The following is a 27,396-nucleotide window of genomic DNA, read 5'->3' as shown; positions in this document are numbered from 1 at the left end:
AGGAGGAGAGAGGGATGCAGAGAAAAGAGAGGAAGGGAGAGAGATAGGGAAAGGAGAGAAAAAGGGAGGAGAGGGAGGAGGGAGAGACAGAGACAGACAGAGGTGGGGGGGAGATATAGATGGGGGGAGAGGGATGTGGAGAGAGAGAAAGAGAGAGAGGGAGATAGGGAAAGGAGAGAAAAGGGGAGGGGAGAGAGAGATCCCGAGTGTTACTGAGAGATGACTTCAACATACTGTTTGTCACGTGAAGGGGAGATAAGCCACTGGGTGGGCGTTCTTATTCAGGTGGGGTTGGACAAATGGTCTGTGATCTCCCTTCCACCTCTATGACCCTGTGAGAAGAAGAGAGATGACAGAGACAGAGCAGGGAAGGAGGAAGAGAAAAGGAAGAGGGGTCTGCCAAGGGAAGTGAGAGAGAGGAGGCCCCCAACAGCGGTGCCCCCCCTCCTCCTACCTCCCTCCACAATGCCCCTGTAGAAACCCTCAGTCCAGAGCAGGTAGAACAGTCTTTGTTTTTCCAAGTCTCAGTTTCCACACTGGAAGATATCATACTCCCTATAGACCTTCAGTTTCGATCGAAGGGAGTTTGTGAAATGAAGACTTTTGTGGAGATTGTCACAGCCCTATTAGAATTATGGACGTCTCAGACGTGCCATTCAGCTCCCCCGAGAGAAGGCCCCTTTCCTTCCATCCCTCTCAGCTGCTGACAGGAGAGGTTTTCCCAAACGCCCTCGGTTTCCTCGTCTATAAAATAAGGTATTTGGTCTAAATGGTCTCTAAGTCCCTTGCGGCTAGAAATCTTCTGCTCCTATGCTCTTGACAGTGAGGATAGGGGTAAATCATAATTTTCTCTGGGATTTTACAGTTTGCAGAGGCCTGTGGCATGGCTACCCTCAAGGCCAGCAAGACTGAGCTTCAAGCCCAGCCTCTAACACACCCTGGCAGAGTGACCCTAAGCCAGTCACATATCTCTTCGTGTTCTAGGCAGCTCTCTAAAGAAGGGGCTCATCTCCACTGGTAGAAGGAGGTTCCCCACTGGGGAATTCCTCTACACTCATGAAGCCAGAAGCGTAATCCTTACCCCCAGTCCCTCTACACCTTTTAGAGAGCCCCTCATATTTAACCCTGAGGTAGGCAGAAATACACCATTACTCCCATTTTACAGTGAGGAAAACGAGGTCCAGGAAAGTCATAAGATCTTTCATTTCAAGCTTGCGGGGATCTCCGAGATCATCTGGTCCAACTTCCTCCTTTTCCAAATGAGGAAACAGGTCCTTTGAGGGGAAGGGGCTCACCCAAAGTCTCCAAAGGAGCCAGGCCTCAGACCCACATCCTCAGTATGCCTTCCACTCCCCCACAGCCCCACCCCCAAGGGAGGTGACACAGCTAGCAAGTGGAAGACCCAGGAACCAGGCTGGCTCTCCTGATCCCCAGGATGGTGTAGGGGGCGTGGGCAACCTTCACTCGAGGTGTCCACGGAAGCCACGGGCATCCTTGGGATGCATCCCCAGGCCCTCAGCTCACCTGCGGGGCTAGGTAGAGTCCTTCATTCTGAGGACCCAAAAGGCAGGGCCTCAAACAGCGGAGTGATTCCAATTGCTGAATGCTCCAGGAAGGCAGGGGCAGGTGACAGAGCAAAGCTTTTTAGGCTGACTGGTCATTCCCTCTCATGGAGGGCTTCACAGTTTACAGAGAGTTTTCCTCCCACAGCCCGAGGCTGCGAATGCCCATCTCAGGCTCACCTGACTTATCAGGACACTGAGGCTCAGACAGGTGCAGGACTTGGCCGTGGTCCTACAGCTGGTCGACAGCAGAGCCAGGACTTCAACCCAAGGCTTCTGACAAGCCAAGGACCCTCTCTGCCACCTCAGTGCTCCAGCCCCTAATTCATCCCTTTGAGTGCTGTGTGCCATGGTCTTCTTGGAAGCCAGGATCAGCCCTGCTGTCCATAAATGGGGTCACTGGCCCCCGGTGAATCACCCAGTGCCCCATTCACAGGGAGAACAGCTGCCAGTGGACCTGGGTGTCCCACTAAAGGCTTTGGCATCGGCCTTCCCCCGTCAGTGTCCAGCAGGAAGTTCACAATAATCTATGAGCCAGGCTCCTGGAAGCCAGTAAGAAAAGCTGTGACCTTCACTTACACCTCTCTGAGCAACTCAGGGGTCCAAATCTGGACCAAAAGAGAGGAGATGGGTGCAAAGCCCTTCACCAACCTTAAAACAGTATAAATGGGAGCTCTTAATAGTATTGTTATCGAGATCCTTTTTATTATTATCAGAAAGATCTGGCCAAGAGAGGCCCCAAGGTGTGAGGTCTGACAATCGGGTCTCTCTGGAGTCTTGGCTCCAGAGGCCCGTGACGGGAGAGGTGGGGTGCTGGGAAGGACGGGGTGTATACAAAAGCTGCTCTCCAGAAACTGCTGACCCACTCACAAATTCATTTTCCACAGCAAATACAACCATGTTCAATGCTTCAGCCCCACTGGTGCCAAACAACACTAACATTTCTCTGGTAAGTGGTTTGTTTTCTCATGGTATAGACTGGTGTGTTCAGTAAAAGAGAGACAGAGACAGACAGACAAAAAGATAGATGGAGAGAGACAGAATGGGGGAGCAGAAGGAGGAGAGAGACAGAGACAGATAGATGGAGAGAGACAGAAGGAGTCCTATCAGGTCAAATACCTTGCCAAAACCTAAGTTAACTATATGTATACCATTCCCCTGGTCTGCACATCTCCTTGTGGTCCTCCCAGAAAAGAAATCGGAGTCAGCTTGGGGCAGCCTGCTCTTGAGGAAGCCAGCAGGATCCCTTTTCCAGATGTTCACTAACCAGCCCTTCAAGAATACATTCTAGGATTTTGCCAGGAATCAGAGTTAAGCTCACTGGTCTATAGGCTAGAGACTCTACCTTCTTCTCCTTTGGAAAGTCTGGCCCACATCTGTCCTACAGGAGTCCTCCTGTGCTCCCCCAACTTCTCAACATCCCTGACAGGGGCTGAGTCAGTCCATTCGGTACCCAAAAATGTGGCACATCTGTGCCTGGTGACTCAGACTCAGCAAGGGCAGCGGGGGGCCCTTATACCATCTCTCTGCTTACTCTGGTTCATCTCTCCATTGGTTATTTTTGTTTGGCCCTTGCCAAACATGTGACTTTAAAAAAAAAAGATTTTTTATTGTGTTCAGCATCTTTCTATTCTGCTATTCAACATCTAATACAATGGCTCATTCAGCCTCTGAGGATTCAAACATACAATCCATTTAATAAAAATATATTCAAATACTCCTTGGTAAAAAGCAATTCCCAAGACAGTTAAAAAGGAGATCAGCTAGGAGATTTCCCTGGGGTCCCAGGAGCTTCCTGCTGAAGACCTAAAACCTTTTCTATTCTCTATCCACCTGGGGGCAAAGGTAACCCCCTCACCCAGTCCTGCACCCCACGTCCAAGATTTACACAACTGCTTCCTTGCTCACAGCAGCCTCGGATGGTATTGAAGCAAGGAGAGAGGAAGAGGGGTGTTAGCTCCTGCCTCCCCAGTTCCATCACTGGCCTGGCCCACAACAGCATCCCTCCCCAGCCCATCCTCCCCATCAGCCTTCCTGACATTCTACTTCCAGGCCCGTGCCAAGGTTCTGGATTCATCCTCTCCAACCTGCCCTTGCTTCCTTCTTCTTTCCACGAGTTTTAAAAATCTGTTAGTTGGTGAGTTGCCTGTACATTCACATTAGTCCCTTTTGACAATTTCTCATTGGAATTGCTTATCAGACAGTGAACCCAAGACATTTACTAAGCTCCATGATTTGCCAAAGGGTAGGGAGGTGATGCAGTGGATAGAGCACCAGGACTGCAGTCAGAAAGATCTGCATTCAAATCTGGCCTCAGACACTCACTAACTGTGTGACCCTGGGCAAATCACTTAACCCCTATTTGCCTCAGTTCCTCATCTATAAAATGGGGACACACTGGAGAAGAAAATGGCAAACCACTCTATTATCTTTGCCAAGAAAACCCTGTGGATTTGTCCATGGGTTCATGCAGAATTGGACATGATGGAATAACAACAACAAATGATGTGCCAGGCATTAGGGATATTAAAAAAAAAATCAGTCTGCCCTCAATAAGTTTATATTCTACCATTACAAAATAATTATTGCAAAATTTGTATTTCTGTCTTCAGAATTTTATTCTTGAGACCCTCCCATTCCACCTGGACTGATTTCCTCTGGAGAGCTTTAGTCCTTGAAAGTCTATCTTTTCTCTTGGTCCTTTGAGGTCTGCTCTACCGACACTGAGTTTGCACATCAGACTGTGTCTGCCTTGCGTCTCCTTTTCTAACACCAGTTCTAAGATACAGCAGTGACTTCCCCCCAGAGTTTCTATCACTTCTAATCGAGCCACCTCAAATTCCCTGCTGGTGAGAATGAGATCCAGCCACTTCCCTCCCTGGTTAGTTCACCATTTGGAGGATGGAATGATCATTAAACAAACAAGAGAATAACGAGCCGTGGTCCCTCTGGCAGGGAGAGTCCCAGCAGATGTAAGGATTGTTGAATCCTACTACGTATTGCTTCTGGCTTTTGACGTGTTTCCCACGTGGTGTCCAATGACATCCCTTGTGTTTCTTCCCCTGTTTCTTCACCCATGCCTCCCCCATTCAGTCCCTGGATTTTCTCACATAAGCATGTATTTTAAAAATACGACAGTATTCCCCATCCCTCCCCCTCCCACTCACCCCCCAACTCCATTTCATCCATCCTATCCTTCTCTTTCTCCTTGAGGTATACTCTCCCAGAGCCATCTCACCTAGATTTCCTGGGGGAGTCTAGGGTGGTTAGAATATGGCTAGGCTGGTGGTGAGCCCCTCAGCTCATCCCTCAGCATGGGTGCCCATAGGATGACAGACTCAATACTCCATACTCAGTTGTGTTTTTAGTTGGGTAGGTCATCTCAGGGTGCACACTCTCCTGGCGTGTCTGTTATTGTTCAGTCATTTCAATCAGGTCTGGCTCTTCGTGACCCCATTTGGAGTTTTCTTGGCAAAGATACTGTAGTGATTGGCCATTTCCTTCTCCAGCTCATTTTCCTGATAAGGAAACTGAGGCAAACAGGGTGAAGTGACTTACCCAGGGTCACACAGCTATCTGAGGTATCTGAGGCTGGATTTGAACTCAGGATGATGAGTCTTCCTGACTCCAAGCTCAGGGCTCTGTGCACCATGACACCCCCTAGCACCCCCTCCTGGCGTAGCCCTGGAGAATCCTAGGGTTGGATGAGTATCTAACTCTCAGGTTCTATGTTTCTCTCCTCTGCATCACAGGAGACCTTGCTGATAGTAGGATCTCAATAAATGTTAAATAAATAAATAAATGAAGCCTTCTCTGCTGCCCCCGGAGCATGTGTCTGGTGTCTCCCCAGACCTCACTCATTATACTTCTCTCTATACTGTGTCTTAGCCACACAGTAGATTGAAAGCTTCTTGAAGGCAAGCAGGGACCACATCATCAATGAATGTCTGATGAATTGAATTTATTCATGGAAGGAGCTTGCTACCAAGCTAGGGAGAAATGATGACAGCTCTCAGTGAGCATCTGCTGTGTGAAGAGGAGCACCAAGACTGAAGGTTGCATTACACAAGGACACATTCACGTGGAAAGCCAAGTAACAAATAATGATGCCACCAAAGGAGCTCGGTCCTTTTAGCCAACTCAGGATGTGCCTACGACATAGTAGGACTTACTAAATGCTTGCTCAATGAGCACACAGTGCACACAACGTGATAGGATAACCAAAAAGCCAGCATGCTTTGGGGTCCCCTTGAGAGACATGGTATCCAGGAGGTGCGAGCCCCCGTCTGTCTGGTCTGGCCACATCTACAGTTTTGTGTCTGATTCTGGGCTCCCATTTTGTCAAGAACCCTTACACGCTATAGACTAGAGAGGAGCCTGAGAAACGTATTCAAACAAGGATCCATAGAAGGAATTGGTCAATCAACAAGCGTTTATTAAGGGCTTATAATGTGCCAGGCTCCCCAATAAGCCTGGGGATGTTCAGTTAGAAGGAGAAGGCGGGAGGGGAGCCGAACAGAATGGTGTCTTCACAAAGAAGAGGGATTAGACAGCACCTGGCACAGAGTAGATGCTTAATAAATGCTTGCCAGCTGATTAATTCATTAGCCACAGAGCGTGCGATTTGGGGCAATAGGTAGAAATTTCGATTTAGGGTAGATTTAGGCTTGGTCTAACATTGAGAGCTGTCCGAGAGTGAATGCGCTGGCTACCTCAGGAGGTAGCGGAAGGTGGATCGCCCCTTTCCTGGCCACCTTCAATAAAGCTTAAAGACCTTCGGACAGGGAAGCATCGGAGGAGAATCTTCATGTATGCGTGCCAGACGAGATGGCCTCTGAGGGCCCTTCCTTCCCACTCAGAGACTTGTTGGGCTGGAGCCAGTGGAAGATGTTGGGAAAGGTGGTGCCATGGTCAAACCTGAGCCTTAGGAAGCTGGTTTGAGTAGCTGAGTAAATGATGTTAGGGCAGGATTGTACAGAAAGGGGAATGGATGGAACACCACTCCTCAAGGACCCGCCAGGAAGGCTCCTAACAACGGGAAAGGTCTCCTAGGAGTTTGGGCACTACCGTCCCAGGGCAAGATGCATAGGCTGTATCTAGGGGTTTGCAGGGACAGTACAACTCTGATTCCCTCTCTCCTCTGATTGGACCCCAAGGACAATCCCCTTAACCTGACAGCTCTGGACTGGTCCCAGCTGAGCAAGAAGGAGTGCCTGAGGTACGGAGGGAGCCTGCTGGGGAACTCCTGCCGCTTTGTCCCAGACCTGGCACTCATGTCCTTCATCCTCTTTTTCGGGACATACTCCATGACCCTGACCCTAAAGAAATTCAAGTTCAGCCGCTATTTCCCTACCAAGGTAAGAAGCCCACCTGTGATGCAGTACCTCCTAGGGTCTTTAGATTATAAAGTGGAGACTTTAGGCTGACATTCTGTAAGCAGGAATCTCAGTGGTCCCTGGTGAAAAGAACACTTCATTTTGAGATGAGAAACCAGAGACAAAAGCCTACTTCTGCCACTAATTCATCATTATTATTTTTTTGACCATGCTGGACAAGGTTGTCCAAGAAGGCAAAATCCAGGACATGTTTTCACAGATCATGAGGCAGGTGACTGATCATCCCACTGACCTCTGCCCTGGTGCTCAGCTCCCTTCTGGAGCAGTGCATTCAGCTCCAAGAAGAGCTCCACAGGCTACAACATAAGGAAGAAGCTAGACAGATTAAATTTAATATAATAAATGTAAAGCACCCTTGGGCTTAAAAAAATCAACTTTACAAGTATAAGATGGGGGACAAAATGGGAGAGCAGAGCCTGGGAAAGAGATCTGAGGGTGCTTGTGGATTGCAAGCGCAGCATAACTTAACAGCGTGCTGCTCTGGTAGCCACAAAACATGCTCAGGACTTCTTAGGCTGCATTGAGAGAGGCTCCATGTCCAAGCTAGGGAGGCGCCAGGGTGGGGAGCTTCCGAACAATAACAGGTCTGCAAGGGTGGAAAAGGCTGCCTTGGAGCTGGTAGAACAGAGCCTGGATGGAGCAGAATCACCGGATTTCAGAGTGGGGGAGGGGGCATCACATCCTGCTTGTGCTTGACTGAGAAGCTGCTTCACAGCACACACACCTTATTCCTCCTCCTCCACAGCCCCTTGTGGGATGTTGTGGAGGGCATGGGCTGGACAAGATGGCCTCCAAGGTCCTTTCCTGACGTCCCACGGCTTGAACACCCCATCGATGGGCTGGGGGACATGCAAAGGTGGCCAACCCGTATGGGAGAGCATGGGAGCCCCAGCCATAGGAGGAGCCCGCCCCTCTCTATCACTGCACATTGGCCATGTCCAGAACTAAACACAATCCTGGACCCGTGGGGGTCATGAAGATACTCCATCTCTCCTAAGGGAGTGGGATGGGCTAGCCTGGAGAAGGCACGATTTATCTCTTCAGGTGTTGGAAAGATGACCTTGTAAAGGGGTTTCGCTTGTGCTGCTTGGCCCCAGCAGGGAGAAGTAGAAGTGGTGGGGATGTTACCAAGAGGCGGTCATTCAGCCATATCTGACTCTTCATGGCCTTATTTGGGGGTTTCTTGGCAAAGATACTGGAGTGGTCCAGCTCATTTTACAGATGAGGAAACTGAGGCCAGAGGTCACTCGGGCAATGAATGACGGAGAAAGGATTTGAACCCAGGCCTTTGCCAGGTCCGGGATGGTTTCCTCGTGGAGTAACACCCTAGGCGAGTGCTCAGGGGTGGGCAAGGACCCCGTGGCCAGAAGTCCCTGCGTTCTCGACTCTGGCTAATCCCCGGCTGTCCAGCCGGGCTCACCCAGGTCCTACCTCTCATTTAGGGCTGATGTGCTCTCTCCTCAGCTGCGGAAGCTCATCAGCGACTTCTCTATCTTCATGTCCATTCTGGCCTTCGTGGCCCTCGACAGTTTCTTTGGCCTCAACACTCCAAAGCTTCAGGTGCCTACGGTTTTTAAGGTAATGCCATGAGAGGGAGGAAAGGTGGGGCCTGGGAGCCACGGCTTCCTGGGAAGGGGGAGAGGGAGGAGTGACTTGTGGTTTCTTCCCTGCTCCAGCCCACCCGGGTGGACCGAGGCTGGTTCATCTTCCCCTTCGGGAAGAACCCGTGGTGGATTTACCTAGCCAGCATCCTCCCCGCCCTGCTGGTGACCATCCTGATCTTCATGGACCAGCAGATCACAGCGGTCATCGTTAACCGCAAGGAGAATAAATTGAGGGTATGCTTGTGGGGGGGCTGCAGGCACAGGCAGCCAGACGCCGGGTGGGCTCATAGGCAGGGAGTGGGGGAAGCTGCGGGCTCATTTCTTAATTCTGAGGTAGACGGGCTGTCTGGCCTTGAAGGGAAGGGGGGAGGGGACACATTTATTAGGCCTCTGCTGTGTACCAGGCACTGTGCTAGGAACTGGAAATACAAAGACAAGCAGACAGCCAGTCCCAGCTCTCCCTGCACAGACTAAAGCAGGGGTGGGGAACTGCGGCCTCAAGGCCTTTTGACCGAATCCAAATTTTACCAAAGGCCGAACCTGAGGATTTACAAGGCCAGGCACGGGTTCCCCACCCCTGGACGAAAGTCTTTACTCCATCAAGCCATTACTCCACCTTCCTCCCAGAGGTAATGGAGGAAAGTACTTCGTCAGCTTCCATGGTCCCTGGAAATATGTGCTGCTCTGATTATTTTCTAAAGGCAGCATGTTCCAGTGGATAGAGTCTGGACTGGGTTCAAATCCTGCCTCTGATACCACCCATGTGATCCCTTAACTGCCTCAGACACTTACTAGCTGTGTGACCCTGGATGAGTCACTTGACCCTGTTTGCCTCAGTTTCTTCATTTGTAAAATGAGCTGGAGAAGGAAATGGAAAACCACTCCAATATCTTTGCCAAGAAAACCTCAAATGGGGTCATGGAGAGTCAGACACGACTGAAAAACGACTGAACAACAAGAAATCTCCTAGGGTGGTTTTGAGAAAAGAGCAAGATCGTGTAGATAGAGCACTTTGTAAACATCGAAGGCTAAAGTGTTTATTATAATTTTAGATTTTATTTTATTTTTTCAATCAACAAAAATCCACTTTCTCTCCCTCCCATCTCCCCCTCTATTGAGAAAAAAAGAAAAACAAAACCCCTTCCTGTGTTCACTCTTATTATTTACAAATTGACTACCTCTTGGGAGGGAAAGTTGGAGGTCTCCATCCCACTGGACATAGGAGGTTTGAAATCAGAATGGTGGTGTGCATCCAGGGGAGATAGTCCAGCAAAGCTCAGTCCCAGAGCAGAAAGATTCCAAAGGAACCCAGGAATTCTCTGCCCCGAGTTATCAGTGATGACCCCACACATAGAAAGCCTGTTCTCCAAAAGTCAATCTCCTATCTTCCTGCCCTTCTGGATTTGAGCCTCAGGCTTGGAGGAGACCATGAGGCAAAGGCAAGTCAAAATGGGGTGAGCTGTCCTCACACCCCTTTAGGCTTATCAAGGAGGGACTAAATGACCACTTGGGGAGGCTATGGAAAGGACGTGTTCTGGTATGAGTCGGGCTGAGGACCCTTCCCTTTAGGAGAACCCGAGATTTCCCTTTCCCCACCCCAAGACTGAGCCTGAAGCAGTCCCTGGACCCAAGAAGAACAGAGATCTGTGCTAAACCAGACAGACCCTTCCCCCTAAAGGACCATGGAATCAGGAAACAGCTCCTCCCCAGGACCCCACCCCCACCCCCAGGCTAGAGAACCCCCTGTCCTCACCTCCTGCTCAGCCCTGAGCTGGCTTGGTCCCCCTGGTCCAGGTCCATTCTGCCAGGCCAAGTCAGAACCAAGTGGGGCTTTTTGGGATTGGGGAGGATGGTTCCCTGGGTGAGCTCAATCGTAGCTCATATTCATCGTGTTTAAAATTCACTAATGCTACTACAAATAATAACAATAGCTAGTGTTGATAGGGTATTCTATGGCTTGCAAAATGTTTTATATATGTGATCTCATTTGATTCTTGCAAAAACTGTTGGAAGTAGAATCATCCCCATTTTACAAATGAGAAAACTGAGGCAAGGAAAAGTTAAGTGATTTTCCCAGGGTCCTATAATAAGTATCAGAGGCAGGATTTGAACTCAGGACTTCCTCGCTCCAAAGAGAGCAGTCTATCCATTATACTACCTACTTGCCTTCAAAGCTGTGTAAGTTAGCTGAGGTAAGTACTATTGTGCCCATCTTACAGATAAAAAAACTGAGACCCAAGGGAGTAAAGGCTGCCTAAGAATTCCAAGCTAGTAAGTAGCCTGAATTAGAGCCCCAGTGTCCTGCCTTCAGGCCTGGTAAGCTCACATCACACTGGGCTGCCCTGCGGGCTCAGGAAGCCCGGGACTCTAGCTGGCTCAACCAAAGTCCCCAAGAACCATGCCCAGGCCACAGATGCCTCATGAGCATGGGCCTTCCCTCTAAGTCAGAAATAAGGATTTCTTCCATGAGTCCAACTGGAGACCTGAGACAGTGACGGGGGATGAGAGGGGCCTGGAACAGCTTGTGGCCTGAGAACATGGGGGCCCACACTGATGTGGTCCCTCTTCCTTCCACAGAAGGCTGCAGGCTACCACCTGGACCTGTTCTGGGTGGGCATCCTCATGGCCGTGTGCTCCTTCATGGGCCTGCCCTGGTACGTGGCTGCCACCGTCATCTCCATAGCCCACATCGACAGCCTCAAGATGGAGACAGAGACCAGTGCCCCCGGGGAGCAGCCGCAGTTCCTGGGGGTGAGGTAGGAGAAGGCATCGGCCTCAGAGCGGGGAGCCCAGAGGCTCTTGGCCAGACCCCACAAAGAGGGAGTGGGCATGGGAGGGAGAGCTGCATGGACTCTGAGGTCAGGGGTTGAACAGGCTCCCTGGTCACACCATGCAGGTCCCATGCCTCCTCCATCCTTTGCCCACCTTTCATAGCTTGGCATTGAAGGTTCTCTTAAACTACCCTACACAAGTGCCCTGCTCTGCTCCAGAAAAACTGATCTCTTACTTTCCAGGCTCCATACGTTTGATCACGCTATTTCCACTCCCCCTCCCCTCTCCCCCCACACCCCTGAAACTTCTCACGCCTACTTCGATCATACCCACAGCCAGCTCTGACCTCCATGGAGCCTTCTCTGGTTACCTGGGAAGGTTTTCTTTCCTCTGAAATCACACAATGGTTCTACCTGCCCCAGCACAGGCCACCTGGGGGTACTGTGATTGTCAAGTACCTTCTCCTGGGTAAGTTACTTGTCTTCCCATTCATCAATCAGCATCTATGAAACACCTGCTATGTATTAGGCGCTGCTGAGGCTAAAGGAATACAATAACCCACGTGAGAGTCCCATCCCTGGAGTATTTTGCCTCCTATTGGCCAAAAACATGTCCACAGATAAGAATACAACAATAATTACTGGGGGACCTTGAGGGTGCCCCCCAAGTGGGTCCAGGTGAGGCCACATACCCTTAGACATTGCTTGGGTTCATTCCATACAATGTATGTTTGTGAAGCATCTGTCTGAACAGAGCTGAGTGGGCCCTCTGCGAGCTGCCAGTAGGGGAATGAGACGCCAAAGCAGATCACCCTAAAACACAATATTCCATGAAATGTTACCCAACACAGTCCTGGGAGCTCCGATCTCCCTGGGGTTCTGTTTCCCTCTTGGCCGTCCTACGGTCACTACTTATCAAGCATGGCCCATGTGGCTGGGGTTCCACATGTGTGTTCCTTCAATGCCTTCTCATCAGGGGACCAAGGCGATCCCCCAATCTCAAAGGCTGCACCAGAGGAGTGCTGCCGTCAGGCGGTGCCCATGAAGCCAGGAGAGTTTCCAAGGCCAGCCCAGGGATGGATGGGGCTGCTTCAAGGCCCAGTATAGCCATGCTGACCACAAGCTGATGCATCTCTAAACACAGCAGATTCCAAAGCTGGAGAAGGGCCGTTAGCTGTGGGAGTGGAGGAAATGACACCTGAACGAGGTCATAGGCCCCTTTCTGTCCTGAAAAACCCCTTAGTGACCTTCCTGCCTCCCACAGAGTCTCCTTCCTATTAGACCCCAAAGATGGGAGGAGGGCATTGTCTCCAGAAGGCCATTTGAAATATTAAAAATGTACTTCTACGAGAGAGCGACGCCCCACTCCTACATCTCATTGAGGACGTAGAGATGAGCCTGGTTCTCCAATACATCCACACAACGTAGACTGGCAGATTCTCCCCCCTACACCTTGTCTGAGGTCCAGCCTGGCTATATTTGGAGACTCACCAGTGTGGCCACAGGCTCATCTGTTTTTCTGGTGACAACCACCTGAATTCCCTTTCATTCCATCCACCACCGCAGCTTCCAACCCCTAACTCAGGTCTTTGAGATATCAAACGTATTTTACCCAGAAAGCTCACTGGTCAGTTCAGTAAACACTGATTATATTCCTGCCCCACACTCACTCATCCGTGCTGAGAGGTTTATGGGAGTAGCTAGCAGCAGCCTGGAGAGCAGAGAACAGGACCTGGAGGGAAGGCAGTGGTTCATTAAGAAGATCACGGTGGCCCTATAGGGGGAGGGAGCAGTGGGTGGGTGCGTAGGCTGGAGAGGCACATGAGGGCCAGAAAGGGCAGGCCCTGGGCCCTTGGTGTGGGCTCCCGAGGCCAGCGCCAATGAAGAGGGAGGGGTTCCTACTGTGTGCCAAGTGCTGAGGCTAGAAGAAAGGCACAGACAGCCTCTGGCCCCGAGGGTCTCACGTTCTAATGGAGGAGGGGGCCCGGCAGAACAGGAGCCTCCAAACGTGGTTGGCTCTAGATGTGGCCCTAGAGTGTCCCCTTGACCCTGCTCATCATGTCTCCAATGCCAGGGAGCAGAGAGTGACAGGCATCATCGTCTTCATCCTGACGGGAATCTCGGTCTTCTTGGCTCCTGTCCTGAAGGTGAGCGCCCCCACCCCACCAAGTGTTGCCATGTACTCAGGGTGAGCCCAGGAAGGCTCAAGACGGGAGGGAAAGGAGCTCTGAAGGAGTCCCCCAGGGGCAGTATGGCCCCCCGCCTCCAGGGACATGCACCAAGCCCCATCTAACCCAACAAGCTGCGACCACCCTCCATGTCCAGCAGCAGCAGCCCTGAGCTGCCTCAGACTGGAAGGAGACCCAGGGGAGAGACATCCAGCACATGGCAGTTTTCAGAGCACTTTATGCTTCTGATGTCATCATGCCACATGTGGAGGCTGCTTTGTTAGACTTAGCACAGGGAGGCGGGTTTGGACTCAGGTTCAGAGAGAGCTTCCTAACAAGGAGAATGGTCCTGGTTACCTTGAGAGGCAGTGAGTTCTCCACAACCACGCTTCAGCGTTGTGGACGGCAGAAAGGATTCTTCTTCATAGAGCTGGCGTCTGGCCTCTGAGCTCCCTTCCAGCTCTGAGGTTCTGTCAGAGGGGTCAGAGCCAGCAAGCCCCCACTGAGAGCTGTCCTTCCCTGTTTCTCCCCTTAGTACATTCCCATGCCTGTGCTCTATGGCGTCTTTCTCTACATGGGTGTAGCCTCTCTGAATGGTATCCAGGTAAGACTCCCTGCCCTACACGGCCAGAATGCTCCCTGGTGCTCGGCATGTGGGTTTGAGGCTGAGCCTTCCTGGTCCTGCACCCGCCACTGTCACAGGTGACCTACTGGTCCCTGGCCCCAAACCTGAGCGTCCTCCCTACTCCAAAGCCCTCAGTCCCTTGGGGCTGTCCTCCCTTCCCGAGCACACCTCCCTGGTGCTCTGTGTGTGGGTTTGAGGCTGAGCCTCCCTGGTCCTGCACCCGCCGCTGTCACAGGTGACCTACTGGTCCCTAGGCTCAGTCCCTTGGGGCCATCCTCCCTTCCCAAGCACACCTCCCTGGTACTCTGTGTGTGGATTTGAGGCTGAGCATTCCTGGTCCTGTACCCGCCGCTGTCACAGGTGACCTTGGGGCTGTCCTCCCTTCCCAAGCACACCTCCCTGGTGCTCTGTGTGTGGATTTGAGGCTGAGCCTCCCTGGTCCTGTACCCGCCGCTGTCACAGGTGACCTGATGGTCTCTGGCCCCAATCCTGAGCATAGCAGGCCCTCCGACTGACCCTGCTAAGCCTTGTGCTCTCTTGGCCAGTTCTGGGAGCGCTGCAAGCTCTTCCTGATGCCCGCCAAGCACCAGCCCGACTACGCGTTCCTGCGCCACGTGCCTCTGCGCCGGATTCACCTCTTCACCCTGGTGCAGGTCCTCTGCCTGGCCATTCTCTGGATCCTCAAGTCCACCGTGGCTGCCATCATCTTCCCTGTGATGGTGAGAACTGACCCTAGGGGGCCTGTCCCTACCTCCATCCCTGCCTTTCCTCACTTGCCACTGGAGAATCTCAGCCTGGGAGGATCAGTCGGTCAGGAAACATTTATTAGGTGCCTACTGTATGCCAGGAGCTACGCTAAGCAGAGGGGCTACAAAGAAAAGCAAAAAACAGTCCCTGCTCTCAAGGAGCTCCTGGGGCTGCAGTGGCATTGGGCAGAGAGAAGTCCGAGGTCAGGATGATGGAGGCAAAGCAGAAAGGCTAGAGACTGCTGCAAGAAAATGGAGAGAGTAGAGGAAGCTCAAAGGGAGAGAGCCGGGAAGGCTTCAAAAAGGAGATGAGTCTAGAAGGGAGGGATGAGGAGGGAGGGGATCCCACGCATGGAGAGAGGCATGCAGTCAACAGAAGGGATGTCAGGCTTGGAGAAGAACCCCTCTTTACTGGGCCTGGCTGGAAGGTAAAGGATATGAAGAGAATGGGAAGGAAGCCTTGAAAGGCGGGGCAGGACCATACGGGGCTGAGATGCACAGAAGAGCCAGAGTCTAGAGGGGTCTTAGAGGTCCATGAGTCCAATCCCCTTATTTTACAGGTCAGCAAACAGAGAAGGGAAGCTGTCCACCCAGAGCTCCCAGCCTAAGGGCTTACTGTCTGCTTTTCCTCACAGCAGACCTTTGACACAGCTCCATTTTATAGCCAAGGAAAACAGCCTGAGAGACGTGAGACACTGGGTCCGAGACTGCATAGACAGGAAGTGACAAAGTAGAGCTTAGAACCAAGATCAGGATCATAGATCTAGAACCTTGGAAATCCTCCAACTCCCTCATTTTAGAGGGGGAGGAACTGAGGCTCAGAGAGGTCAGGTGACACAGGCTTTTGACTTCAAACATAATATTCTTTCCGCTGAGACTCAGTGCCTCCGTGAAGAGACAACGTCGAAGGGAAGAGCTGGGCCCCAAGTGGACAGAAGGCTGGACTCCTCATGCCCCTTAAGCCTGCCTTCTCCTCCTCTTCCTCCTCCCCCCCTTCCTCGGTCCCATCAGAGCTCCAACTCCCCTCTGTGCCATCCCCCTCCAGATCTTGGGTCTCATCATTGTGCGCAAGCTGCTGGACCTGGTCTTCTCCCAGCACGACTTGGCCTGGATTGACAACGTCATCCCCGAGAAGGAGAAGAAGAAGGAAGACGACAAGAAGAAGAAGAGGAAAGGGGCCCCGGATGGCGGCAGCGGCAGCGAGGAGGTGGGCAGGGCTAGGCCTGGAGAGGCTGAGGGGCCAGGGAGTGAGACACACCTGGTCCACTCCAAGGCCAGGATCCACCTCTGAGCTAAGCAGTCGGCCATGATGTCACCCATGCGTGAGCCCCTCAATCCCCAAAGATGATGGAGACCCCGCAGAGCTCAGAGGGAGCCCCCACCCCTCCCAAGTTCCCTGGCCAGGTGACACCCACCCAGGCTAAGAGTAGGGGCCACATCTTCTCATCTACCACGTAAAAGGATCAGTGCAGGGGGCCAGCCACCCCAGCCCGTCCTGGGCAGCCAAAAGCAGAGCGGAAGGCAGAGAATTGGAGCTGAATGGAGCTGGCTTGAGCTGGGCTATACAGGCAGGAATGTGGAGGCTGCTACGGCAGAGTCCAGCATGACTCACGCACTCAGTGGGTCAACATTTATTAAGCACCTACTATGTACGAGGTACTGTGCTGGGGATTCAAAGTGTAGCCAAAAGAATAGCTCTCAGGGATCCTAAGGTCTAATGGGGGTGGGGTTGGGGTGGGGTGGGGACTTGAGCAGTTTAAAACACGACTCCAGCCCTTCAGGGAGGCGTGACGTCTTGTGGGTGTTGCCTCTCCTTAATGCACATTGCCCCTCCTTACTGCCCTAGCTAGCCATCTTCCCCATTGGCCTTGGCTGAAATCACAGCCCTTCTGCTGAGGCAGGCCTTTGACAGCGTCCCAGGCCCTCACCAAGGCCAGACTTTTCAGCGTGGTAGACGCTGCTGACACCCCACTCTACCCTCTCCTCCACCCCCATCCTCCACCACTGAGGCACTAAAGGAGGCTTCCACTGGAAGGACCCCACCTATAATGAAATAATGAGAGCTACTGTTTAGTCCAGTTGGGCCCTGCTGCTGAGAATACTGTACAGTCCCTAGGAACCTCAGTCCTTCCCAAAAGGGTTCTTCCCTTTACTGCTCAGCTTACCAAGAAGTGTTTATTGAACACCAGCCATGGGGCTAGGGTTGTGCTGGACACTATTGGGGTGTCCAAAGTTTAAGCTTTTCAATCGTGTCTAACACGTCCTGACCCCACTGGAGTCGTTTGTCATCTCCTTCTCCAGCTCATTTTACTGATGAGGAAACTGAGGCAAACAGGGTGAAGTGACTTGCCTGGGGTCATACAGCTAGGAATCGTCTGAGGCTGGACTGGAACTCAGGTCTTCTTGACTCCAGGCCTGGCACTCTTTATCCACTGTGCCGCCTACCTGTCCAAAGCTACCCAAGCAGCTTAAGGCACGATCCCAGCCCCACAGGAACTTAAAGTCAGCTGTGGAGACAGATGAGCTCACTAGAGGATAATTCAATAAAAATCACTGAAGGGCTCCTTTGAATTTAAAGCGCCTTCATACAGTCAAGCTTGGAAGGAAGAGGCAGAGGCTGGGAAGGCCCTGTCTATGGAAGATGCCTTAGAAGGGGTGTGAACACATCTTTGGAGTGGACCTGTCAATGGGAAAATAGGAGTAGACTGAGAAACATTCCATTAACTTCTCATTTTGGGAGCACCTGGTGGGTTCCTAAAGTGAGGCGCACTTGTGTGTGTCTCTGTGATTGTCACAGTGTGGGTGGGCAAGGCCTTGTCAGGAAATGGAAAGAGCCTGGAGTCAAAAGACTTTGGAGGGAATTCCAGCCCTGCTGCGCCCTAGACCCGTGACTTTGGGCAGGTCACTTCACTCTCTGAGCCAGGGTTTCCTCTCTTAGGGGGAACTCCCTCCTTGGGCCACTGGGGTGAAAGAGCTTTGTCACTCTTTCAGCACTATGGGAAGTGATTATTGGTGACGATGACGATGATGGCAAGGAGTCTTTACCTCCTGGGATACAGGAGATCTTGGCTTCCTCCTGGAGTGCAGAGAAGTGTTCCCTCAGCTCTCCTCAGAAGCTCAGCGGCTCCACCCTCAGCGTTCCCTTGTGTTGTGAAGAGGGTGCCATTTTGTGATCCCATTTGTGCATTTCCCACCTGACTTGCCAAGCACGTGCACTGTTCACATCCAGGGTACTTACTGGCTTTTTTCCTGATGTTTCTTCCCAGCCCCAGTTCCCTTCTCCCTCAGTTATAAAGATCCCCATGGAACCTGTCCAGTCAGATCCCCAAAATGGTATCCATTGCGTTGCCAGTAAGTAAAACACCTTCCTGCTTGCTCTAACCTTCTGACGTCTCCTCCATCTCCCAGCTTCGGGGGCCTGCATTCATGCTTTTCAGAGTATGTCACCTTCAGAGAAGGGATGAGGCAGTACAGCGTAGATGGGGCCTGCGCCAAGAGCATTATCAGGAACTTAGGTCGGACTCAGTGACCAGGTCAAGTCTTGGACTTTGTGTTGATCAAGGCTTGTTTCGGCCAGGGTACCTATGGCTCTCACAAGATCATAGGATTCTCCAAAAGAGGGTTTTGAGCTGGAAGATCTAATCCAAAGGTGCTTACCCTGGCGTCCACGGACTTTTTAGAAATATTCTGATAAATGTTCTCAATGTGATTGGTTTCCTTAGCAATGCTACATAGTTTATTTTATGTCTCCCTGAGAAAAGAGAGGTCTGAAGGCTTCCCCAGTCTGCCAGAGGGGTTGGGGACACACAAAAGGCAAAGAAGGCTCGCTCTAATCAAACCCCTTCTTTTTGTAGAAGAAACTGAGGGCCAAGGAGGACCAGTGTCTTGCCAGGTCTTACATCTAATAAGAGGCAGAGGCAACTTTCAGATGAAGGTCTTCTAACTTCCAACCCAATGTTTGTTCTTCCCTGTTTTCCATTTCCTATTGGCTCTTTCATTTTCATTCACCTATGACATGGCATAGCAGCTGGTAAAGAGGTGGGTCCAAGTCTCACCTCTGATACCTGGTGGCGTGTGACCCTTTCCAAGTCACGTTCTCAGTGCCCTGGGAAGCTCCCTGAGGCTTGACTTGCAGAGAATGTGCCGTCCTGCACTGGTAGAGGGAGTTTACTCATCTGGGAGTCCTATATAGTAATGGGATCCCAGGTCCAGGCTCTATCCCTATAGTAACACCCAGACCCCTGGGCCAGTTCCATCCACACTAGAAGTCTGCTGTTTGAAAACTGACCTATCTTCAAATGGCCAAGTGGATCCTTCCCAACTTTGTAGAGAGCTTTATAGAAATGGCTTTGAAAGTTTGAGTAGAAGAAAATCTTATTGGTCAGCCAATAAACATCTATTAAGAGCCCACTGTGTACCAGGCACTGGGCTAAGTACTGAGGATACAAAGAAAGGCAAAAGCCAGTCCCAGCCCTGAAGGAGGTCCCACTCTAATGGGCCTAATGGTCTCTAAGGTCCCTTCCAGCCTGTGACCACCTACGGTCCTATAAAATGATTAGGATGCTGTTTGGACGACTGACCTCCCAGCTCTTCTCAGATCTCGACAGACACGAGCCAGTGTTAGCACCATGACGGTCTTTACCCACCGGAAGACCTTTCTCTGGGCCTAGAGGAGATGGTTAATGTGGCCTGTGACGATGGTGCTGCTGCCACTGACAGGCACCTGAGGTCCCAGGCTGCCGTCTCTGCCCCTTCCCCTCACCCGTGACTCTGGATCCTCCTGTTTTTCCCCTCCATCTCTCTTGAGGGAATTGGAGGCAGTGTGATATGACAGAAAGAGTACTTGGTCTAGAGTCAGAGGCCTGGGGTTCAAATCCTGCCTCTTGCTGCCTCACACCTATGTGAACTTAGGGGAGTCACTTAACTTTTGTGTTCCTCAGTTTCCCCAACTGTAAAATGGGGGCAGGAGGATGTGCTGGATCAGATGGCCTCTAAGATCCCTTACAACTCTGCAGCTGTGGTTTTCACTGCCTCCTCCACGTCCCCTGCCCCACTCCCTCCCTCTCTTGCTTCCCCACAACTCTTCTTTCCCAGGTTCCTTCCCTCCCTCTCTCTCCTGAGCCTCTCCACCCTTTCTCCTACAGATTTAAGCAAGCCCTGCCACGGGTCTTGAGGGCAACAGAGGCTTCTCCCCCAGACCAGGTTCATCTTTCACTCTGTGACCTTTCTTTTTAATGAGAGTGCCAAGACTGAAGGCTGGACATAAGAAGGGCTTGTGCTGGGTGCACAGCGGGGGAGGGAGGGCCGAAGGAACAGAGTTGGCTCCATTTCTCTTCTTCCCCCATCAGGAAAAAGAGCTTCCAGTTGGAGTTATTCCCTCTGATCCCTTCCTCAGCGACTCCGATCGAAGGTAATTGTCCGTCCCTCCAGCGGTCATCGCTGGGGCTGGGTGCTCAGGCCAGGGGACGGGCTGCCAAGCCATACTCTGGGCCGGGCCTCGGCCTCCGGGCAGGCCTTCCGGCCTCACCGTAATGTGATGGTGGCGTCACAGCACAACAAAGCTGGGCTCTGTAGTGGAAAACAGGAGCCATAGCGGGGAGGCCAGAAGAGAAAGGGAAGACCGGCCCAACGTCTGGCAAGGGAGGAAAGGGCAGGGGCAGGGTTAGAAAGAGAAAACTTCTCCCAAGAAGCCTAAAGACTTTAAACACCACCGCTGCCTTACCAGCATGAAATGGTCAAACCCCAGGCCCTGAAAGGCCTTGGCCCTGGAGCATGAGCCCCTGGTCCTGCCAGGCAGGAGGGCCTGACTGGCAGCTCCCACTGGGAGTGGGTCTGAAGGCCCGATGGGCTCCTCTCAAAGAGATGTGTCAGCCCCGAGGGTGATGAATACGTAGGGAAGGCCATCTGCATGAGTGAAGGAGGATTACCCAAAATCTGGAAGAGGCAAGGCCTCATAAGCCCAGAGCCAGAGTCCAAGCCCCACCGACTCTCTGGCAGTGAGAAAGGAGGTGACCAAAGGGACAAGGCAATGTCACCACTGCCCGGGGCAGGCCAGGGACCAAGCAGCACTCCAGAAAGGCATTCGGGGAGGAGCGTGAGCCAGGAGTCGGAGGGGCATTTGAGACACCGAGGGGAGGATCGATGAAAACATTAGGGAGAGCAGAGGAAAGGCCCAGCCCCAAAGGTGAGCTCGGCAATGAAAAGGCGGTGGTGGTTGTCCTTCGTTCTGAGACCAAAGACACGAGGGTGATGTGGGTGGGCTCCCGTGGGCAGGGGCATCACGAGGGAGAGCAGAGAGCTCGGCCTGCCTCGGATAAATCCCGGCTCTGACTCTGGGCTGGTCACCTAACCCCAGCGGTTACACAGGCCGCAGCATAAGACTCACTGAAATCCTGCACCAGCCCCTCCCCATTCCTATCCCTTTGGTCTCTGCTTTCCCAGTGGAGACTCAGGCAAAGCGAGGAGGGAAAGGGGGCAGCTCAGTGTTACCTTCAAGGCCAGGCCATCCTAACACTCAAACTGAATCATCACCATAATGACGAGTTTTAAGGTTTGCAGGGTACCTCTGGCCAGTTGGCTAATTTGACCCATTAGTTAATTTGATCTGATACACTCCCGTATGAGGCCAGAGGGCTTTTCCCCTAAGTACAAAGCCCTTAATGGGGCTGCGATTTGGGATTCCCTCGGCACTGTCTCTCAGCACCCTCTCCTCCTTTGACGGTCTGTATCACCTGGGCCAAATCCTCAGCCCCTGGCTCACTGTTTCCCTTCAATCTGGTCCTTCCCCTTATACTCAGAGACCCCAAAATACATGCTGATGTCCCTTCGAATACCCTTGTCCTCCTGACTCCAAGTCAGCACTCTCCAATTCAACACCTAGCTGCCTGGAGATCTTATGGTGTCTAGAATTAGGGAGTTAATAGCCCCACCAGCCTCCACTCTGGCCAGATCACATCTAGGGTACTGTGTCTTGTGCTGGGTACGTTTCAGGAGGGACACACATCTGGAATACATCCAGAGAAGGGCAGTCAGGATGGTGAGGCCTGGTCACACAAGGGTCAGTTAAGGGATTTGGATATACTTAACCTAGAGTTAAGACAGGGAGGATCTGAAATGGATGGAGTGTTGAGATTAGATTTTTTCTTTTTCACCCTGAGGGGCAGGACGATTTGTGGAAGGTACAGGGGATGCTGAGGGCAGTCAAATTGAAGGATTTCATTTGACCAATTCTAATTGACTAATTGTCTAATTGATTGTCCGAAATTAGAGATGTCTGAAAATGGAGCAGGTCACCTTTGGGGGAGGGCGTGTATGGGAGAGGACAAGCAAGTCCCAACCCCAAATGGAAACAGAGGCTGAATGACCCCTTGTTCGAGAACATTTAGAAAGAATAAATTAGTATTTTGAGTATGGTTGGTCCCCAATGACCTCTAATTCTATGATTGAATTCACTGAACCTCTAGGTGAGAAGGGCCCTCAGTTGCCTTCTAGACCACTCTGTACCTGAACCAATACTGCCACGTATTCAAAACTTCCTAACTTCCCCTAGGTTTGGAGATAAAGGCAATCTCATGAAACTGATTCACTAACGCTCAGTTGACCAACACTAAAAAGCTTAGTAACTACCCAACAGAATCTTTCACGGGCAGAATTGTAGGTAGTATGATGCGAGGGCTTTTTACTTAGAGAAATGTGGAGGCACCTTCTCCTCCAAGTAACCTGTTGGGGTCAGAATTACAGAAAACTTAGAACTTTCAGGACTGAGTCTAGTTCTCACGTTTTTGCAAGTCTTCAGAAGGCAAGAGGGCTGCTAGCCCCAGGCTTCCAGAAGGTCCTGGGGAGGCAGAGGCTGATCCTTCCTCTCCTAATCTGTGCTCTCTGGTTTCCCCCACAGCATCACCTTACACTTGAAGATTTCCTGCCCACCTTCACCTGCCTTCAACTACTCCCGGAGCCTAGGTTTTCCAATGCCACAAGTGAAGATTGAGATGGAGTCGGACTGTCAGCATGGAGATGGAGAGCAACATTCCAGAGACATCGGCAGTGAGACCACACTGTAGCTTCTAGCGTTTCAGCCTTTCCATTCTCCAGCCCCCACCTCGAGAATGCACTGGATGGCTAAGGAACAAAGTCAGGCTGAGGGCCTGCTTGTCTCTTACACACACACACACACACACGCACACACACACTTTTATTCTCCTCCAGGGGCAGAGATATAGATAGATCCTTTTGACACACTCCCCCGCCCCCCCCATACTTCAAAGATCCCTCTGCAAGAACTGAGCTCTTACCTTCATTCACCTCCTTCCTGTCAATCAAGCCCCAGCTTCCCCACCCACTCACTCCCACCCCTGTCCCCAAATACTGCAGGAAAGACAAGCAACAGTAGAGTTCTTTACAACTTTAGGAAGGGATAGAATCTAGAAACACAGACATAGTAGGTCATTTGCTGCTCTGTCCTGCTGGCTTGGAATCTCAAAGATGTTGACATGGACACTAAGCATTGGTATTCCCTGCCTCCATTTCCAAATCCCAAGCCTGATAGAAATCTAGACCTACTGCACATCCACCATCAGGGGTATTCTATAATATACCCTCTTGGGGGACCAACCCCTCGATTCAGAGTGGTACGAGCTGAGATGGAATCTTGGCTCTGCTCACTACCTGAGACCTGATAAAGTCATCCATGACCTCTCCCGGAAAGGGGTAAAAATGTAGGCACAAAACCTTACCATCTGGCCACCAACAGTCACATATACTATTCCGGCACGACTTACACACAGACATCCAGGTTGGGGTCTCCTAGGCCTTCTTTCCCTTGGGGTGGTGATAGCTCTTCTCAGTAAACCATCTCCCATTCCTGTTCTGAACACCCTGGAAACTCCTTCACCCTCAGTAGTTCCTGAAAGCCTCACTTCATAAAACTCACCGCCATCGGTGACTGGTGACGTCCCTGGGACACTGGCCATCAGAGCCTGCCTTGACTTGCTGAGTACAATTCTTGCTGTAACCACATCCCATCCACCCAACGTAACAGGCAGCTATGAAGGGAAGCAATAGGCCTTAACATCCAGGTCAGCTTACTGCCCCACTAAGCCCTACTATTCAATAAACAATGTACCGGGCTCTACACATTTTTTAAATCTCCAAGAAAGACCCTATCTCTGCTCTGGGGAAAGACACAAGCTAGTTCATAGAGTGAAGACATAAAGTAGTCTCATGTCTAAGTCCCAAGTGAAGGTCAAGAAGGCCAACCTTTTGGTGTACCAAGTGTTGGAATTCACATGGTGTAGGCAAAGAATGGCAGAACACGGAAGTTGCATCCTAAGATGATAGCTAGGATAGAGGAGGAAATAGCCAACTTCTCTTTAAAAAACGAGGGGACAAAACCCAACACATAAAAACTCTGTTAAGATCTTATCTAAGAGTACTACTGAAAGACCAAGCTTAGACTTCTCTGTCTGTACCTCTCCCTCATTCACTCATCCTAGCTAAGGTTCCTACTAGAAGAGGTCTGTCTATCACATGGACAGGTCCGCAAACAAGGATTTGGAGCTCCACACGCCTTGATCAAGCTTGGTAGTAATAATCACAGTTGGTATTTGATGCAGCATTTGAAAGGCTCTGCTTTCTGTCTTTCATCTCGCTGAATTCTCACAGCTTTGAGAGGTAGATAACGTCTACATTTACCATTCCCATTGCCCAGATGGAGAAGCTGGCTTTGGCATGGTCCTAGACGCCTCGCCAAATGTCAGAGGCAGGATTCACACCTGGTTTCTTGACTCCAAGACCAACACTGTTGGTTGGACACTGTACGACTCTGCCTTTGCTCTCACTTTGGAAAAATGAGTTCCACTTGTTGGTGGAACAAACACGTTGGAACTGACTTAATAGTGTTTTGTTTTTTAAAATTTCTGAGTTAAGAAAAACTGGCATTTATTAACTTACAGTTTTAGAACTCACTGCTATTTCAAATCAAAAACACAAACAAAAAACCTCTTTTACACGAACAGTAAGTAGTGTGTGTTTTCAATTCCTGAACCATGCCTACGTTTGGGCACATCCCTATCTGTCAACTGGAAAGTGTCCCACTTTCTACGCACGGCTCACATCAACGTGTCAGAGTTAATTTTAGCCTTAGCCAGGTACTCTAGCATTACATATTGGAAGAACAATTTTCCAGCATGGTTTATTGCTGAATTAACAATACTAAATACCAGTCATTAGCACTCCATGATCTAGCCCAAGTCTACTTTACTTGGCAAACAGGACTGGACATGTGTCATCATGCATACACACTTCAAGCCTTGCCTCCACACACAAAAAGAGGCCAAACCATGGGTCGAGAGCTCAAAAAATGGGCCATTTTGGTTTTAGCGTCAATTGTAATCATTCACGTAAAGACAAACAAGCCAGACGATTTCTACTTAAGCCAAATGGCCTTAGAGGCACTTCTCCCTGACCCCACCCCATACACACATCCACACATCCACACATCCACACACACACACACACACACGGATCACAGGCATGTTTTCTTCCTTTATAACCAATACTATGATAGCTACGGGGCTAAACTAAAAAAAAAAGTTGTTTTTATTTGTTTTCTAAACTTGAAGTGTTTTCTCACAGCACTTGCATCTGAAATACAGAAACCCAAAATGCTCAGACATGAGGCTGCTCGGTCGGCGAATCAGCTAAGCTGGGACGACAGCACTCTTAATTTTCCTTTTTACAAACCAATCGCTGTAATTTTCATGGTATTTGTTTATATTTTGTACATATATGGAAATGACCTGATTTCAATGGTGTTTTAAGGTTTTCAGAAATTGCTAGTTGGCACTACCTACCACACAGAAGCTAGTAAATATTTTATATGTCATGTTACCAACAATCCAATAAACAAGATTCTGTTCACTTTCCAGTGTTTTCAAGGTCTCGTAACAAGCTTGTAAGCATTTACTCCCAGTTCCCCAAAATAAAATCCTCATACCTCCTAAGCGTCAACAAAGACTCATGTCCCCCTTGGGAGATGGGGAACACTGAGGAAGCTAGGTACTGGGCGCTTTACAGATATCTCATTTGATGTCACAAGCCCAGAAGTGCTTATGATCCCAATTTTCAGTGGCAGAAATGGAGGCAAAGTTAAATAACTTACCCAGCTAGTAAGTGTCTGAGGCTGGTTTGAACTCTGGTCTTCCTGTTTCCAGGCCCAAGCAAGGCTCTCAGCATCATTTAGCTGTCATAACGCTGGTGGCCGCCATGCACCGAAGGCCCCCACGGAGCCCACTGTATGGCAGAAGGGACAACAGAGAGCCCTTCAGGGCTGAGATCTACTCTCCCCATGAGGCAGGCTGCCACTCCCAGAGTTACTCCTGCGAACAAGCCTCCGAACACCCAGTCATTTCACCAGACTGATTACACCTCCTTAGAAAAAGTCTGAGTTAAACGTCACATAACAAAACAGCTCAAATTAATGTTTAAAAGACAATCTCCACATCTTGACCTTGGAGGGAGGCCTTGGACAAATCGGCCAGCCGCAGAGTTTGCTGCCGTAACTCTCTAAACGCTCCAGCTCTCGGGTTCTGACCCACCATCGCTGGAGAACAAGCTTCATCCACAGAAACGTGCAGCGCTGCCCAGTAAGCTTCAGTCTACGCGTCACTAAGACCACTCAGGCCCGAGTCTTCAGGACTCTGTGTCGGAGATGTAGGGAGCCTTACGCCCTAGGGTTCTGTGTCAGGGTCTGACGTGGCCGGGCCTCATCCCAACAGGGCCCCATCGGGCTGGGTGAGGAGGTCCACCCAACTCCAGGAAGGTGCCTGGGTTCTAACAGAACAGACCACACCACACAGAGTTTTTTATTTTTTTAGAAAACTGCTTTAATCAAAAATCTGGTTGGGTAATTCGGTAAGCACTGCAAGCTTTCAAAGACTTTCCAGAAAGGCAACAGGGAGCTAAGTGGAAAGAAAGCAGCAGCCACTGCAAATTCTTTGGTTATTAGAAGAGTACCGGGGGATCTCGGAAGTACGGCCTGCCCGTACCAGCCAGGGCCCCGCCCCCAGCCCCTTCCCACGAGTCTGAGGGGGATGTGCCCAAAATAAACTCCTGGCATCCCCAGAGCACAAAACGTCCCCAAGTCAGAGCTTCTCTCAGGTCTGGGTTCTTTTTGTTTCAGCCAATGTGTATAATGTGAATCGCGACCTTGAAGTCAAACATGAAGTCCTTGTAATTAATTCCAGGCCACTAACTCCCCCACACCCCACACGAAGAGGGCAGGCGGGGCCAGCCCCTGGGTGATGCTTCTGAGCCTCATCCCACCCCACGAGGGGCTGTGGCCTGAAAGAGCGCCCACCTGTGCTCCAGCCTGGCACAGTTGTGGGTGGCATTTATGGGCACCAGCAGACTACGATTTCTTGGGGAGGGGTGGGCCCAGCTAAGATGTTCCCCTGCCCATGTTCCAGATTACACGGTGGTTCTCTTTCCCTGACGCCAGTCGAGGCTGTAACCTCTAGGCTTCCTTG

The 27,396-nt window shown here is 50.9% G+C and overlaps 1 protein-coding gene across 4 annotated transcripts in view; it reads left to right on the top strand.

Moving 5' to 3' along the window:
- The window catches only part of SLC4A5 (solute carrier family 4 member 5), a 90,507-nt gene extending 64,728 nt beyond the window's left edge, over positions 1-25,779 (top strand). For 2 of the 4 annotated variants that reach the window (XM_027855639.1, XM_027855636.1), the window contains exons 14-24: positions 2,450-2,511; positions 6,719-6,919; positions 8,423-8,536; positions 8,635-8,796; positions 11,140-11,318; positions 13,408-13,480; positions 14,037-14,105; positions 14,672-14,845; positions 15,918-16,079; positions 20,221-20,282; positions 22,767-25,779. In XM_027855639.1, coding sequence (XP_027711440.1) covers positions 2,450-2,511; positions 6,719-6,919; positions 8,423-8,536; positions 8,635-8,796; positions 11,140-11,318; positions 13,408-13,480; positions 14,037-14,105; positions 14,672-14,845; positions 15,918-16,079; positions 20,221-20,282; positions 22,767-22,932 — 1,424 coding nt within the window. In that variant the 3' untranslated portion in view covers positions 22,933-25,779. Of the gene's footprint in view, positions 1-2,449; positions 2,512-6,718; positions 6,920-8,422; positions 8,537-8,634; positions 8,797-11,139; positions 11,319-13,407; positions 13,481-14,036; positions 14,106-14,671; positions 14,846-15,917; positions 16,080-18,138; positions 18,224-20,220; positions 20,283-22,766 lie in introns of all 4 variants that reach the window. The other 2 variants (XM_027855638.1, XM_027855637.1) reach the window with 2 other exon arrangements.
- The last annotated feature ends 1,617 nt before the right edge of the window (positions 25,780-27,396 follow it).

The sequence above is a fragment of the Vombatus ursinus genome, unplaced genomic scaffold (assembly GCF_900497805.2).
Source record: "Vombatus ursinus unplaced genomic scaffold, bare-nosed wombat genome assembly UNPS02010980.1, whole genome shotgun sequence".
NCBI lineage: Eukaryota > Metazoa > Chordata > Mammalia > Diprotodontia > Vombatidae > Vombatus > Vombatus ursinus.
The sequence above is the reverse complement of the archived record's forward strand: the minus strand, read 5'-3'. Positions and strand labels throughout refer to the sequence as shown.